The sequence below is a fragment of the Urocampus carinirostris genome, chromosome 7 (assembly GCF_059441175.1).
Source record: "Urocampus carinirostris isolate Australia breed hairy pipefish chromosome 7, RoL_Ucar_1.0, whole genome shotgun sequence".
In the NCBI taxonomy this organism is placed as follows: domain Eukaryota; kingdom Metazoa; phylum Chordata; class Actinopteri; order Syngnathiformes; family Syngnathidae; genus Urocampus; species Urocampus carinirostris.
This window is the reverse complement of record NC_142355.1, coordinates 22,019,988-22,036,657: the sequence shown is the minus strand read 5'-3', so window position 1 is coordinate 22,036,657 and position 16,670 is coordinate 22,019,988. Positions and strand designations below refer to the sequence as shown.

Sequence of the window (16,670 nt, the reverse complement as noted above, 5' to 3'; positions counted from 1 at the left end):
TGCTCATGCCTGTTTTGTATGCTTAGGTTTAAAACGTCATCCAACCGTGACAAGATGAGCTCCCGGTTGAAGAGGACCCTCAGGATATTTTGAGCAAGCATGCCTTTTTTTTGACGAAAGCATGGCGTTTGCTGGACTTTCAAAGTCACCCGAGATGTCCGAGTATATTGTTAAGCCTGTACTTCAGTATGGCGGGGGCCATTTTTCCTACAACCCTCTAGAAAAGGATGCAGGAGATTTCATAACGCCTTGGACGAACACAGGCACTTCACTCTTGGACGCAAGCATACGTCTCATGTCCGACAGTGACGCTTCATCTCCGTCTGTCAATCCACTTTTTTTAGCTCTTCCAAAAAGCATGTATGGACATAACCCCTGCTGCCAAGATCTCGCTTGTACGATGGGACACAGATACGGCTTGGAACACAACCAGGTAGCAGCCGGCACCGATTTTGAGCACGACTGGACCAAAGGAGACGCTTACTACCACCAAAGGTCACCCAGCCAGAAAAAGCCTCGAGAATGGCGAATGTTGCACTTTGATCCCAGCGAGGAACACGTCGCAAGGATGACCACTGAAAGTCCGAGCGTTGGGCTGCCCACTGAAACTGAACCGAACTTAAATGGCTACCCCTTCATACCCTCCCTCGCCATGCTAGCTTCTTTAAGCGAGCAGAGCCAACATTTACAACCTCCCCCCAGAGGCTACGCAGGCCTTCACTCCTCCCAACAAACATTTGAGCATATGACCTCAGAGCATTATCAGGAATGTTCTCCCATGTCCAAATATGGACATCCAACAAAGCACCCAATGTTTTACTACCCGCCAGCCAATGTAGGGGGACAAAACGGAACACATTGTCGGGATATTGGCGGCGACCGCAAAGAGGACGTACCCTTTATTAGAAAAAGCATCGTCCCGACCCCAAGGGAGCATTACACTATCCCTCGGACGCTTCACAGAGACATTCCTTTATATATGCACAGCGCTGAAACTCAAGGAAACCATTCCCTTCTGCAGGGGTTTGGCTATCCATGCTACGCACGTCAGGGTTTGTATTTAAGCCAAATCCAAAACTTGGAGAGGCAGCATGCACTGTCTGGGTTACCCTCACGGAGATGCAGCATTTCTCCATCGGATCAATATTTGGCTGTGGCGGCCAGCCTTCAAAAAAGAAACCAGCATATCGGATCATTGGACAGTCCCCATTCTACTTTGCACCCTATCAGTCCTACAATACCGACTGGCCAATTACCTTCCCACATTCCAATCAGCCGGCTGTATCCGCCGCTTACCGTTCGGCATGGTCATCAACTGGATCAATCTGTCCTTTCGCCGTCTGGGTTGACCTACGAAGCATTGCCAGATTATTACTCTCATTTAGGGATGTTGACATGTCCCAAACATCCCAAAGACATTCCAGATTCTGTGAGGTTGCAGCATCCTCCGTCACCAAAACAAACAGCAGATTGCATTTGTTCACTTTTGTTAAACAGACCTGAAACTGTTGTGACAACAGGCCACAAGCTAGAGTGCAGCTCTTCTGATAAAGACAGCCTTAAGAGATGTTTCTCTTCTCTTTTTAATATTAAACAAGAACCAACGGATTCATGTGAAATGGAATCCGTGGAAAAGCGACGGAAGGTTGACACCCTAGTCCTCAGACGGAATTGGGACAGGTCTCCTCAAATGCCAGTTATTGACAGAGTTTTTAGCCTGGCAACTGACCAAGCACATCCAAAACCTGCTGGAGTCTACCCCCAAGATGTGGTACCTCAAAGAGAGATTGAACACTCTAAAGTCCGACCCGCAACACCCCTAAAAGAAATTAAATCTGATCCAGATAAGCCACCCGCTGATACCTACCTGGAGGGTTCACAAATCCAAATGATTGAACCCTCAAAGATAAAAACGGAGAAAGTAGATCAGTCAGATGGATGTTGCGGCGAGCGCTTGCAGAGTCCTGCATTGTGCAGCGCGCTTCGGGACCAAGTCAAACCTCATCTGGAAGACAGGACTTTGTCAGACACCAAGTCCATGCCAACCACTCTTTTGAATGAGCCTGACAAGCATGAATGTAAACCACAGACAGCCCAGCAGATCAACAATACCGACCCTCCTTGCCCCCGGTCTCCGGAAAAAGCCCAGTATAAATCGGGTAGTCAGGTAAAACCACTTGAACCCAAATCCGGTGTCGAAATCGTTTCACCCGAAGCACTTAAGCTTCGTAACCATTACGATTTTCGACCCCTGGCTTACTTGATCGCCCCAAAAGAATCGCCTAAGCAATTTACAATTAAAGTACAGACTGCAAAAATTCCATCTGAAGTGACTGTGCCAAAACCAAAGGCAATCGTCCGGAAGCATTTCCTCGAGCTGCATCGGGCCCTCTGTGGACATGTGTCCAAAAGCGTGTCTGCAACCTCGGACAATCATCTCAGAACCTGGCGGTCTGAGCTGGAACTAACAGAACCTTCGTCAAGCAAAGCCCAGAAAATCTCCTGCTTGCTGGGGAGTAAAGCCAGACACAAGTGGCTCAATAAGGACATGGACTCCACTCTACAGGAAGTCCTTTATCGTTTCAAGGAGTACATCGTGCACAAGCGCTGCCCGTTTCCTCATGTCATTAGAACGGGGGCGGTGTTTCTCCCCATGCTGGTGATGAAGGAGATCCTTTTTCCCACAGTGCCTAGCATCTTCATCGACCAGGTGCTGCAGGAACACAAAGTGGAGCTTCGGCCCACCACCCTGTCAGAGGAGAAGATCCTGATCCAGCTCCACAAACCGTGCTCGTCACGCCTCCGGAGGCTAATGTCGCTCAAGCACCTGCCGGACGTCTATTCGGACACGCTCAACCTTTTGTACTTCTCCGACGTCTGCAAGCAACTGGGTGAGTGTGCTCAACATGTTTGTAACGTGCACTGGGTAAATTCAAGGTTTCAACCTCTGTGATTTGAGTAAGGCTGGATATACACTGGGCAGCACGGCGGCGCAGTGGTTAGCGCGTGTGCGGCACAGTTCTGAGGTCATGAGTTTGAACCTCCTGTGTGGAGTTTGCATGTTTTCCCTGTGCTCGCGTGGGTTTCTTCCGGGCTCTTCGGTTTCCTCCCACATTCCAAAAACACGCGTTTCAGGTTAATTGGCGGTTTCAAATTGTTCCTAGGTGTAGATGAGCGAGTGACTTGTCTGTCTCTGTGTGCCCTGCGACTGGCTGGCAACCAGTTCAGGGTGTCCACTGCCCGGAGATAGCAGAGTGGGCTCCAGCACCCCCGCGACCCTACTGAAGATAAGCGGTGCAGATAATGGATGGTTGGATATACACTAACACGGTGTTTCTCAACTTTTTTTTTCGTAAAAAGAGCCCAAGGCGCACTGTCCATTAATTAAATTAATTTCCGACACCAGCTTCATGTTTTAAACGTACACTGGGAAATATTTTACCGCTAGATGGCACTATTGTGTAGTGCAACTGAAAATGGGTGTTACGAAGCACAAGGTAGAACACAAACTACGGAGCCTTGACGTGACCATACAACACAATTTTTTGACCTTTTTTTTTTTTTTTTTTTTTTTTTGCCCAGCGATTTACAAAGTATTTGGTTTTTGGGAGTACTTGTAGCAGAAAATGGCGGACAATCATGTAAGCTCCTTCTAGGTCAGCCTAATATTGCGTAAAATAAGAATTTTTTGACCTACAAGAAATGCACGTTTCGATAATAGTTCATGTATATTTTTCTAATAATTTTTTGTGGGGAGGGGATTAAATGAAGTTTTTTATCACTAGAAGGTAGAAAATAATACACAGTGCCTTTTGAAAGATGCATATATTAAACAATGCCCATGGTTTTCTGCGTAAAAACTCGTCACATAAAGCAAATTACATCAAATAGGTACAAAATTGAGCCATTTCGGGCGATGTTGGAGATCAACACAATGTCAGCCACTAGTTGTAATGTACATTATCACATCGAGATATGACACTTTTGATTTATCGGCTTGTTAAAAGAAACCAGTCGAGGAACAAGCTTTCATGTCACTTAAGTATTTACACCTTATTTACTTGGATTTGAAGTCACAAAAATTATTATATTATATGGTTTCTCTACGTGACTGCTCTTCCCCCCCAAAATCCAAACGTCGAGTAGTATACAATAGGTACTCTCTTCAGACTTTTAAGTTACTGATTAGCGTTAAGGACTACCTATTAGATATGCATTTTGTCAATTTTTTTTAATTTCTGTTATTGCTATTTTCTCATGTTTTCAGGTTAATTATTAAACATACATTTTATTTATTTATTTTTTTCAAATAAAACGTTTGCTTTATTCCGATTTCTAAATCTTCGTTCGGTTTGGAAATGTCTTTCGGTTCGTTAGGCAATTTGCATATTCGGCAGCCGATCAGAAGCCTGCATCGAATAACTTCGTCTTTCCCGAGCTGGATAAGGTCGTGCATATCATTTTCCAAAGTAGACGCACAGAGAACACAAGAAAAATGGAGAATTGGTCAGGAATCAAGCCAAAACCTCAGCCTCAGAAGATTCAAAAGAAGCTAACAAAATTGATGACGCTCCAAAACGTAAACGTACATTAAAAGCATCGTGGAAAGTTGAGTTCACGTGGCTTCTAGCAGACGACACAATGCAAACATTGCATGAATGAAGATGAGTAAATACAGGTACAGGCTGATGGCATATGCATGCAATGAATGTTATAAGTAGATTTATAATAAACTTAAATTTAAAGTGTTGTTCTGTTATATATTCTGATTATCAATCTTTAAAACTTTGCAACAACGTTTTTTTTTGCAATTATTTGTCTTATTGCATTTCAAGTTGTGAGAAATGGGGCAGGCAACTTTTCAGAGTTGCCTGCCCTGGTGTCTGGTAACTTTTTGTTATTAATTTGGTCAGCCACTGCATATAAACGTACAATTTTATTTCTAGGTCAAGAAATTAGCATTTATTTTACATAACATGAGCAGAAAGATGGCGGACACAAATGTCCGCCATCTTTCTGCTACGGCTACCCACAAACCTAAAAAAGGCTTGTTAAAAAATGAGAAGTAAAATAGCGTTTTTGGGTCACACTGAGTCTCGGTAGTTAGTGTTCTTGCTTGTGCTCCTCAGCACTCGCTGTTGGTTGCAATATACTATACAGGGACATCTAGTGGTAAAAATGATTCAGACGACACTTTCCCTTAAAATATGCTGGTCACGTCACTGATTTTTTTTCATATGCCAAGAACCAGTTGACTTCAAGATGTTGCTCTGGGGTTACAATGGTACCCCCTGCTCTAAGATGTTTCTACCAAATAAGTGATTGATAATACAGTGGGACCTCAGTTATCGCGGTTAATGGGGACCAAAACAACCCGCAAAAAGTGAAAATCAGCGAAGTAGCGAAAAAAATAAAAATCTAATCTCATTATCTGCACCGCTTATCCTTATAAGGGTTGCGGGGGGGCTGGAGCCCATCCCAGCCATCTCCGGGCAGTGGGCAGGGGACACCCTGAACTGGTTGCCAGCCAATCGCAGCTGCAAATCACATTAGTTCTCGCAGCTAGCTGCGTTCTTCATCGACGCACCAGCCAAGTGATCCATTGCTAAGAGTCGTACAGCTGGGCGATTTTCCGTCCGCCCGGACGATCGGAGACAAATTCACGACAGGGTTTATACTTGCGCCGCACAGCGGGTGCCGTTCGGTCGCTCCCGCGAGCGAGCCCCTAACCCGCGGCGCGGGTACTTTCGGGCGCGATACGCACGACACCGCGACAAGCCGAGCGGGTCGGGCGCTCGGCTTGGCGTCCGGCGTCTCCCGCCCGGGCCGCGATGGCGCTACACGGCCCTCGATGGCTCCGGCCGACGGACGGGCGACCGTGGGGGAAAGAGGTAGCTGGGGGGACCTGTTGGGTTAGGGGGGGCGGTGAAGCGGAAGCCGCACCGAAACCGCGCGCCGGGAAACGAGAACGGCGCGCTGTGCTAGGGTCGTCGGCCGAGGGGGATTCCCGTAAAAAGTGAAAATCTGCAAAGTAGCGACGCCCCTTAAAAAAAAAAAAAAAAAAAATATATATATATATATATATATATATATATATCTCATCTCATCTCATCTCATTAGCCGTACCGCTTATCCTCAGTAGGGTCGCGGGGGGCTGGAGCCCATCCCAGCAATCATCGGGCAGTGGGCAGGGGACACCCTGAACTGGTTGCCAGCCAATCGCAGGGCATATATAATATATATATATATATATATATATATATATTTTTTTTTTTTTAACCATTACTGACCGCGAAGCTCTGAAACCGTGAAGTAGCGAGGTCCCACTGTATTTTCTGGGGGGCTGGTTGGCAGGGAATCATATAGGCTTTGACTTCAGATCACATGGGAACAGTCCAAATGTCTGTCTTAATATTACTGTTATGAAAAGTTTTGAAAAACTCCAAATAGCCCCAGGCTAGAAAAACAATTATGACTATATTGCATTCGTCTGAAAATCACAATAACAGAAAACAAATGTTTTGTGACATTGATAGAAAGCTGTCTTCTGTTTTGTGTTTGTCAAGTTTTGACCCAGTTCCCAGCAAGACAACTCTTGCAGAAATGAAGAAAGCATTCTTTGTCGGACACGCTAATAGCTTTAATTTGATTTTGATTTTTTTTTTCTTGTTTGAGCATTGAGACATTTCTACTCGGTCGGCAGAAGCCGTTCATATTCCCAGTAAAATGCATTTATTTTTTACAGATTCTGCATCGTCTGATGTCCTGAAGGCCAGTCAGGTATATGGACTTGATTTTTGTGTTGTCCGTTAAACTCACACTTTTCTTCCTTTTCTGTTTCTAACCAAGAAGTTAATTTACGATTAGAGGATGTCGTATGACTGCGTTGCACTTTTTCGAGATGGGGAACGGGTCATGTGGATGATTGGGGTCAGAGATGTGTTGTGGGTGCAGTGCGGTCGGTGTTTTAACCTAATCTGAAGCGGAGGAAAGAAAATAAACAGTCTTTAATGTTTGTCATCTAACGCATCTAATCAACCCTTCACTCGTTTGGCTTTACCGAATTGAATCTCACTCAACATGGACATTGTTCTGCTGCTGTTTTAATTGCCAATACTTTCTGAATTTGATGCACCCAGTCTAAGTTTTAGTTCTGGGCCTCTGATTTTGAGTTTTAAGTAACACTCGAAAAATATTTTGGTCAAAAATGTGTCCAAAATCCAAATTTAATCCATTACTTGGATTTATTTATTTCGATTATCAGGGTTGCTTTGGGAGTTTTTCCTCGACGAAATGACCCAATTTTCTCGGTTCTTCCAACACGATCTATATTGGGGTTGTTGCCAATATTTTGCCGGGTCTCTTGATTTTTGTACCCAAATTTTGGCTGTTTTTACAATACAACATACATTTTCGAGTTTTTGTAAACAAACTGACATGATTTTGTAATGAAACCTAATTTTATTTTGGGCTGATTTTTCTACACAACTTCCATTTTGGGGTTGTTTTACCCAAATTGACATGGTATTGTGGGGTAACTTAATTTTTGTTGGGGTTTTGTACTCACTCTTTGGCTGTTTTTAGAACACAACCCACATTTTGGGGTTGTTTAAAAACTACCACCTATTTTTTTCACAATATACCCACTTTTTGGGGTTGTTCTGTACAATTGGACCCAGATTTTTTTTTTTAAGAAAAAATTGGTATGGGTCAAGTTCTTTATTTTATTTTTTTATTATTTTTGGTTTTTATATTTTTTATACCTCCCCCTAAAAATAAATGTTTTGGAGTTCTGATCCAAGTAAATCAACATAAGTCAAGGATCGGTCAACTTGTGTTCCAAATTGCAGAGTAAAATATTTTTAAGTATGTGTTAACAATGCCCAACTGAGTTCAAATAGACCTTGTGCTTTTTTCTCTTCTGCGCTTATCTCCTTTTATCTTACTTTTATCAGAGCTGTTCAAAGCCGAACACTAGGTTTGAGGAAAGGGGGTTGGAGAGAAGTCATGCTCATCCCTTTTTTTTTTTTTTTTTTTTTTTTTTTTAAGTCAGCGTAGCACGAAAATGCTGAAATTAAGAAACGGCCTGCTTCCAGCAAAGTCCAAATGCCCAACCCAAAACCCCAAGAAAAATTAAAATTTAATTCGAGCAAGTCCCAAACAGGCATGAAAATCTCTCGCCTTGAGGAGTTTTGAAGTAAAAAAAAAGGGGGGCTATGTGAATTGTATGGATCCAAGGAGAAAATGTTATCAGGTGGCAAGAGGGTTTTTTTTAAGGGTTTTTTAGGGTTTTTAAGGGTTATTGTTCTATCTTCGTTATTCATTAGCCATTATCCGTTATCGGTCAGTTCATAATACGCTACAAAGCCTAGGAGCCGGGACACTTACTCTCAGCCAAAAGGCCAAGCTAAGGTCCTAGCCCTAAAGCCTTGCTGCAATCATTGCGAATGCACCGTTCCCGGAGTTACTGCAATACCGGGCCGATGCGTGGAGTGGACAGAGCAAGCTCTTATTCCATCTCCGGAATGCAAAAATCAAAGATCATGGCAAAGGCCAAGCTAAGGAGTATTGTTAGATTTGCCAGAGTGAATTGTCCGTCTATGGTAGTGCGTTTGTGTAATACGCATTCGATTTTATGTCATTATCACATTATTTTTATTCACGGTACCAGAGACTAGTGTTAGGGAATGGTGAAACCACTGCCGTCCTGAGACGCATAAATAAACTCAAAAAAGCACGAGGAAGGAAATAACTCTTTGGTGGGATTGATGATGAAATGGAAGCACATGAAATAAATTCATTGAAAGTTTCATGTTGGTATTGTGTTGATTATAAATTTGAAACATGGCCTCATGTATTCAACGTTTGTCACATTCAAAGCTTAGTTTGAGCTGAGAAAACATATTTTTAATACATAAAAACAATAGGTGTGCATGTAATACACAAATAAATAAATTTCCTGCACACCTTTCTCACCTTTTTAATTCCTGCCCCATTTTTATGCCTGCTAAGAAATGCACGTAGTGGCATGCGCGTCATGAACAAGCTGACAAAGGGTGCGGGCTATATAAATAAAAATGACTTGACTTGACTGTGTCTTAAAACCAGCAGATGGTAGCAGAGAAGTAACAAGCTTTTAAATTATGTACTGCTCCTCCTACTAATTGTATTTCCACCCTTTTACTAACCGTTTGAATTTTTACTCTAACCCTCGAAGATTTTCACGTTGTCTGGTCTTTTTGTTTCTGCGTTAAAGGAATAGACCTGCAGACTTGGGAAGACCTGACTGTCAGTAGCATTGCTCCGCCACTAGAGAGCTTCAAAGGTAAAAACCTGGAGAGGCCAAAAAGCAGAGTGAAACTCAGCTGCAGGCGCATGTTTCTGGACGACAGCAGATCTGACGACGAAGACAATTCGCAAAAGCACTTGGAAAGCAAACCAGAAAATAAAACCAGCCCTGAGTTTGTCTCACCTTCTGAAGATTCTTGGACTCACCCTTTAGCTTCGGAAGACTCCCTCAGCAGCAACAACGAAACAGAGGGGACTTCGGCTATGTTCGAGACCGGTTTGGAGGTGATCGTAAAGACTGAGGAGGATGAACTTGAGCGGAGTCACGTGACTTACAAATGGCAGCGAACGGGACGCTCGGGATGCACCCTCCGTCCCCTAAACGGGCCCCGGAAGCCAAAGGCAAGATCCAGATTGAAACGGCGCTGGGTTTTGAGATCTGCCATGCGGAGCCCTCGCGAAAACCCGTCCTATCCAGACTTGGTAGGGAAGAGGATCCGGCACCTGTACGAGGAGGACGACAAGTCTGAGGTTTGGTACTGTGGGAAGGTGATCCAGGTCCACAAAGCCGACAGCGACCCTCTAAAAACGGTCTTTGAGGTTTGCTACGACAGTGAGCCCGGTTGGAGGTATTACCTAGAGCTGCTCATTGACTACAAGAAAGGATGGCTCACAATGGAAGAGGACCCATGAAGAAACGTGTGCATGAGTATGCATGCATGGATTAACTTATTTTCCGCACTGGAGTATAAGCCACACCCCCCAAAAATAATCTTTTCAGATTTTTTTTTTTATATGAGGCACACTAAACTATAAGGCACATGGAATTCAGACTGCAGTAAGAGCTTGGGTTGTATAACAGATAAATACCGTATTTGTGTGTGTGTATACCGCCCACTTGTGTATAATGATCAACACTATCTATCTATCTACCTTGGTCATATCCCTCAAGAGGGGTGACCGACAGCAAGACAAACACATACTATAACAAAGAATATAAAAGGGATAAAAAAAATAGCAAAAAAACACAAAAAATTTTGCACCATGGCCAACCCAATTGCCCAAACACCCGAACAAGTTAGGCACCTCGGCACCTAAGTTGGTCATGCTTTCGTCCCTCCAGATGAAATGGGACACCAGAAAGCGGCCATGTCACTCAGGTCAGGGTGACACAACACACTCTTTTGTTTAACAGCAGGACCCGACAGCTTTCACTGGTTTACCCCTGCCGCATCATACGGGTGCCCAGCCCATCCTTAAGAACGTGTCCACAATCCGACTATCCTTTCACAACACTTCTCCACTCCTTTCTATCACAAACAAGAGCTCTAGCTTCCATTATATTTAGACCTCTTTCCTGCAGTGCACTTATAACACCATCCATCCATGTCAATTGCGGCCTTCCTCTTGATCTCCTTCCATTGACTTCTGCTCTGTAGATCCTCTTCAACACTCGCTCCTAATCCATCCTCTCCATGATCAACACTAATTATTAATTAACAATCCATATCAAATTTTCTTTCACTTTCTCAGATCAAACTTGCGTGGGGATGAAATGGAAATTGAACCATGGTGGTAACACACTGAATTTTACCCACCGGACCACCAGGAATCAGATTGGCATTAGATTTGATCTCATAACCACACAGTTTTTACTCACAGTACCAGAGATGAATGGCACTATACAATATTGTAATATTGAGGTAAAGTCTGAGGCCATTTTGTATGTTATCCGGATCAATTGTGGTCCAGTGTTTATGATTCATCGCTCTCACTGCCGGGACTCAGGTTTGATTCCCGGAGCAACCAATGTTTTGCGATTGTGCTCAGCGATATTTTTCGACTGATTAATCAATGCAAAACCTTGTGTATAACGCTCACCTAAACTTGGGTACAAAATAATTTGCGATTTATACACTACTACAGTAACATAATTCTGCACTATGAAGAGAACCAGATTGTAACCCCCCCCAAAAAAATGGTCTTTCTCTTTTTTTTTTTCCCTTTGTAGCATCAAACAATAAACCTTCATCACATGAGGGACCTTGGAAGACCACTCAGTTTTTCAAAGGCAAAACGGTTAATGTATGCAGTGTCATTTAATTATAACTTTTCAAATGTATCCATCATATTTTCCGGTATATAATGTGGACCAGATTATAAAACGGATCAGAATAATATGAATACATTTGATTTAGAAGCGCCACTAAGGACACCCAACGTGTACGCGGAATATAAGTGGCATTTTCAAATTTCTGGCCAGTTTCGAGGATTGTGATAGTGTATGTAGCGGTATGCATGGTGAGCAGAGAATCTGTTGCTGAGACATTTTTATCTTTGGCTATTTTGATCCAAGGACTGTTCTAAACTCCACATTCTACATTGTTACATTGTTTTCTGGAATTTGTAACACAATATTTGTCGAATACTTGAACCAAAACCAGACTGTTAGTAGCACATTATTGCGTTTAGCCAGTGAGAATATTGTTGTCATTTCTGGTGGTTTAAATGTTATCAGTGGAAGTACCTTTTTTGAAATGTTCTCATCAGCTTTAAACATGAGGTTGCTAAGCTATGGAGGACCAATCCTGCATATGTAGAAGTTAATGTGACCCGTTCTGTAGAATAAAGATGCAAGTTGCAACGGTCTATTTGTCAGATATGACATTCTAAAACACATTACCTGAGTTTTATAATCCACAAAATAGGGAAAGTTACACAAATATCGATTGAAGTTCAATATTTCCGATTTTGGAAAACAAAATTGAGTTCTCTTTATGTCTATGAATAAATATGTGCTAAAAATGTATTTTAGTCTGGTTCAATTCTTTGTTTTTTAATTAGCGTACAAATGCCTTTGTTAAAATCAAACTTTAAATTTAGACTATTCCTTTAACTGTGAACATTTGAACGACATCACGACAAAATATTTTCGAGATTTTTTTCAAGTTTTTGAGCAGTAAAAGGTGGATGGAAGGCGGTAACTCAAATGGCCATATTTTTGCAAGAGTTCCTCTTAAAGCACCGGCATTGTGAAGCTTATTTCTTTCATGATTGACACTAAAATCCCCAATTTTTTATTTGCCTCACTGTGACTCATTTTAGTAGAGCAGGTCCCAAATGTCTAGATAAATACCTACAAATATATGCAATATAAATAAATGAACACAAACAAATGATGTATTAGTCAAATATATGCCATACATGCAATTTATTAATGTATTCATGCATGTTTTCATTTATTCAGTCATTTATGCTGTACCGTATTTTGTCATTGTCGTGTATTTCGACACAGCAAAATGACTTTCACCCATTGGTATATCAGTGACTAAAGAATTGGCTGCTATACCGATCACGACAAAATAAATTAGGGCTGTACGATTAACCGAAATTGAATCGATATTGAGATGTGACTTAGTGCAATTGTGTAATCGTAAGACGCTAATTTTTTTCAAGGGTTCATAGTTCCCCTTTGTTATTTGAATGATGGAGTGTTAGGCCAAACAGAATTGTCCTAGTTTTTGTTTTGACAGCACCAGGTAAACCAGACGAGTTTTAACTGCCGAACCTTTTATTGTTTGTGAGTTGCCTGCCACACATCCACGTGTGAGCAGACAGCAACCCTTAAAAAGCTTCACAGAAGAGGGCGCTGTTTACCCAAGTTTAAAGCATGTCACTAGTATTAGACGTAGGATCGGGCCTAAAAATCCAATTAGAGGGACCAATCCCGAAGTAAACCTGAAGCTTTAATTCGGTGGCGTACCGACGTGTGCGTTTTGACGCCGGATTGCATGCTTCGGCTAAAGCAATGGTTCCCAAACTTTTGCAGGCTGGCACACCCTTGGCTCCACAATGTATTCCTATAACATTCCAATTATTTATTTTGACGTTTCTGCATAACCAAACAAAGTCAACATCTAACATAAATAACATTTGAAAAAAGGAAATGATGAACTCCTAAAAAATCAAGAACATTTGCACAGTATAAAATGTACACACTTAAAATAACCCACACAAAACAAAGTAAACAAATTGTGAATTGTGCGCACTATAAAAAGGTAAACATTGCAACTAAAAATAATCCACATACTTTTAAGGCTGTAAAGATGATATGTCTGCAATAAGTGTAATATAAAATTTACCATGTGCTACAGCATCATGTTCATCAGTGAAAGAAATGCATTCACAGTGGGTGTGGCATAGTGTGGTGCTTGCAAACTTTGAAGCGCGTTTATTGGCTTTTGCTACCATTAAAACTTGCCTCTGATTGGTCGGCGCTTTTAAAACTCTCACAATAACAATTGTGGTAAAACTCAATCACTCACTACAAAACCTTGAAAAAAACTCTGTGCCTTGCGGTTTCACAACTGCACTACGATCAAACTTCTGACTTCGGACCGCCCCCCTACAGCCCCATTCTTCCCCACCGCCCCCAGGGGGCGGTACCGCCCACTTTAGGATAACCACTGGGCTAAAGTATGCAGCTTCGGGTTTCCTCAAATCAAGCGTGCACATTTTGGTGAAGTACAGCGAAAGGAACCTGAACGAAATAAAGCTGAAAAGAAAATCATATTCTAAAGATTATAAAATGGAAATAGCGAAATATGCAGCCGAAAAAAAGAAATTTTGTAAAGCTTAATCTGTTGGTGAGAAGCCGAAATAACGTCTGACGTAGGGGTGGAAAGAGGAAGCGGCGCACTTTCTACCGTGACACAGTGGATGAAAATTTCTTTAGATTTTGTGATTTGGAGTTAATCCGATAATTAAGCATGGTATTTTATGCTAAGAGTCATTTGAATAATACAACTCCAGCGCTTGAACTGCAGCACTGAATTGTGTTATGCAAGTAAAAAGTACTGTTACCTTAAAAATACATTACTCAAGAGGCAGTAAAAAGCAATCCTCTAAATAATTACTTGAGTATAAGTATGTGATGTGCAGATCATGAAAAAACAAAACAGAACCCTGGCCCACCTCGAATTAATGATTGACATTTTCGTCCGAACCTGGCTTGAAATTTCGGGGGAAAAAAACCTTTGATGCAAAAATGACGCCATGTGTGGTTCTTCAAAATCGTAATTAAAAAAAAAAACTTTTAACATTGTCATATTCCAGTTATTACTCATAAAAACGTTTCAGACAGGATCCCATTGATATTTGACCCAACTAGTGAAAGAGTGCATGTACTGGTAGGTGATACATCTAAGGGTTAAGTACTCACAAAATAAAACAACTAGCACAGAAAATCCACTTTTAAAGTCGAAAATCGCATCTAAATTGCAATATTAGTCTGAAAAATTGCAATTAGGTTATTTCGTGCAGCCTTAAAACAAATACATAAATAAATGACTAAATACATAAAATATATAAAAAAAATTGCATTTGTGGCATATATGGGTACTACATGCTTTTATTCATTTGTTTATACGTTATATATTTATCGGTATCTGTTTAGAAATATATGTCCACATAGATTGGTCCTCCATACCAAATAGCTTTCGTTCTGTATGTTGATTTTGTTTCTTATGCGGTTTTAGATGTGTGTAGTTCACTGCATGAGAAAATTCCAGTTTTGCCTAATTTTCATGGGATGTTTTATTTATTAGTACTGTTTTATGTTTTTTATACGAGTGTTTTGATAAACATAATTTTTATACCAATCTTTTAAATAAAAGTTTGAAGAGGTTGTTGTGAATAGTATTTTTTTGTGTGTCTCGTATAACCCCTAAAGGCGATAGGGGCGTCTGTCACTATCTTGTGTTCTGCGTATTGCGCATTTATAGAATTGAAAAAAACAAATTTGTCTATTCCTGTTTTCAAAATATTAAAAACCTCAATTGTTGCGAATTATTTTACAAGAGACAATTGGTTGTCGTAAACCACGCCTCTTTTAGACATAGTAACCCAGCTCGTTCAATGCTGGGGTAGCGGTGTGTTTATATACCAGTCAGTCGGAATGTGCACTATTTCAAAGAAAAAGGAATTTGGAAGTGGCTTGAGTGCTATATTTTGAATGTTTATGGTTGATATGAGTATGTTTAAGGGTTGTTTAAGTAACCTGTATTGTTTTGTACTAAAAAAATAAACATTTCATAAAATAATATGCTCTTTAAAGATAAATGAAGTTTAACTTACTTTTGGAAAACGAGCTTCAAGAGTTAGGCGTCTTCCTCTGTGGTAAAAAGTGGACGAAAAAAAGCAATCAAACCATTTTCTCTACCGCATCAAGCTTTCTTATTCCGCTTTCATTTCAAAGGAAACAGCTCACCTCTTCTTTATACTTTAGAACCATATCGAATGGATGCACGAGATATTAAACAATAAAAACTTCACACTCCTAGCGCGCCGGAGATACAGTATAGAATGTTTACACATGAACTAGTAAGAGGAAACAGATTTCTTCTTCGAGGTGGATGCAAGGGGACCTCTGACAGCTCCACTACACGTCGGCGGAAAGAAGCACTAAGTACGGTCCTGTACATGGAAAAAGGTGCACTCAATACAAAATGTAACTTACAGCAATGACCGGATATTTTTCCGTATCCTAAAAAAATTGTTCGTATCTACCGTTTTTTTGTAAGTCGAATAGTCGTAAGTAAGGGAGCGTCTGCAAAGTATTTACTAATCCGCTGAAAGAAAAGGCTAATGAGGGCTGAGTTTTGACAGCACTGGATTGGTGTCGTTTATGAACAAATTGTTCTTACGAGTCGGATCTTGGAAGTGAACGAAGGGAGCCGGCCTACCAATCAACAGCTGGTTTCCTCAGAGACCACCTTTTTTCTCTCTTGTGATTGGTAAATATGCATTTTTGGGAATTCTGTTGTGGACTTTTGTTCAGCATGAAAAAGGTTAAATTATTTGGTATTTTATATTTTTTTGTAGAGTTTAATTATATTTCCAGGTGTTTTTACATAAAATTATAAAGTTTGTTTTCTTTTATGTCTTTCCTTTTGTTATTGGTTTTGCTTGTTTTCATTTTTGTCTTCTTTAGTCTTTCCTCCTTTCTGTGCAGAATGTTACACAGTAATTGGTGATGTAGGGATTAGAGCAACAAAAGCAACCTTTTTAGTGAGACAAGAAAAAAAGGGTTGTTTTAAAATAGTCGGAATTCCTATCTCTTCAAGTAAACTCCGAAGTTGTCACCACGATAACTGTTGCTACTCTGAATACCGAAATCAATGACTCCATTACACATACTTTACAAATAATTGAGGACTATTTGCATGTAGAATATGTGCACTGGTCGTCCACAGTTTAAGATAATAAATGAAGCACACAGATTTTGGGTGCTGTTTGGTACAATGACTCAAAATTTGCTAGAATATTTACCGTATCACTCAGACCTGTCTGTGGGAAAAGGGCACAAGAGGGTTCACAGTAAG

At 41.0% G+C, this 16,670-nt stretch overlaps 1 protein-coding gene and 1 pseudogene across 2 annotated transcripts; one reads left to right on the top strand and one right to left on the bottom strand.

Moving 5' to 3' along the window:
- The first annotated feature begins 67 nt into the window (after positions 1–67).
- prmt2ip (PRMT2 interacting protein) lies at positions 68–14,977 on the top strand. 2 transcript variants are annotated; one of them, XM_088340159.1, is made up of 3 exons: positions 68–2,891; positions 6,746–6,780; positions 9,257–9,387. In XM_088340159.1, the coding sequence occupies exons 1-3, from the start codon at positions 122–124 to the stop codon at positions 9,260–9,262; spliced, it is 2,811 nt and encodes a 936-aa protein (XP_088196285.1). In that variant the 5' UTR covers positions 68–121; the 3' UTR covers positions 9,263–9,387. The 2 variants fall into 2 exon arrangements, with proteins under 2 accessions (XP_088196285.1, XP_088196286.1); XM_088340160.1 differs by lacking the exon at positions 6,746–6,780 and having other exon boundaries at positions 9,257–14,977.
- LOC148362675 (U2 spliceosomal RNA) lies at positions 8,443–8,562 on the bottom strand (annotated as a pseudogene).
- Positions 14,978–16,670: the final 1,693 nt, after the last annotated feature.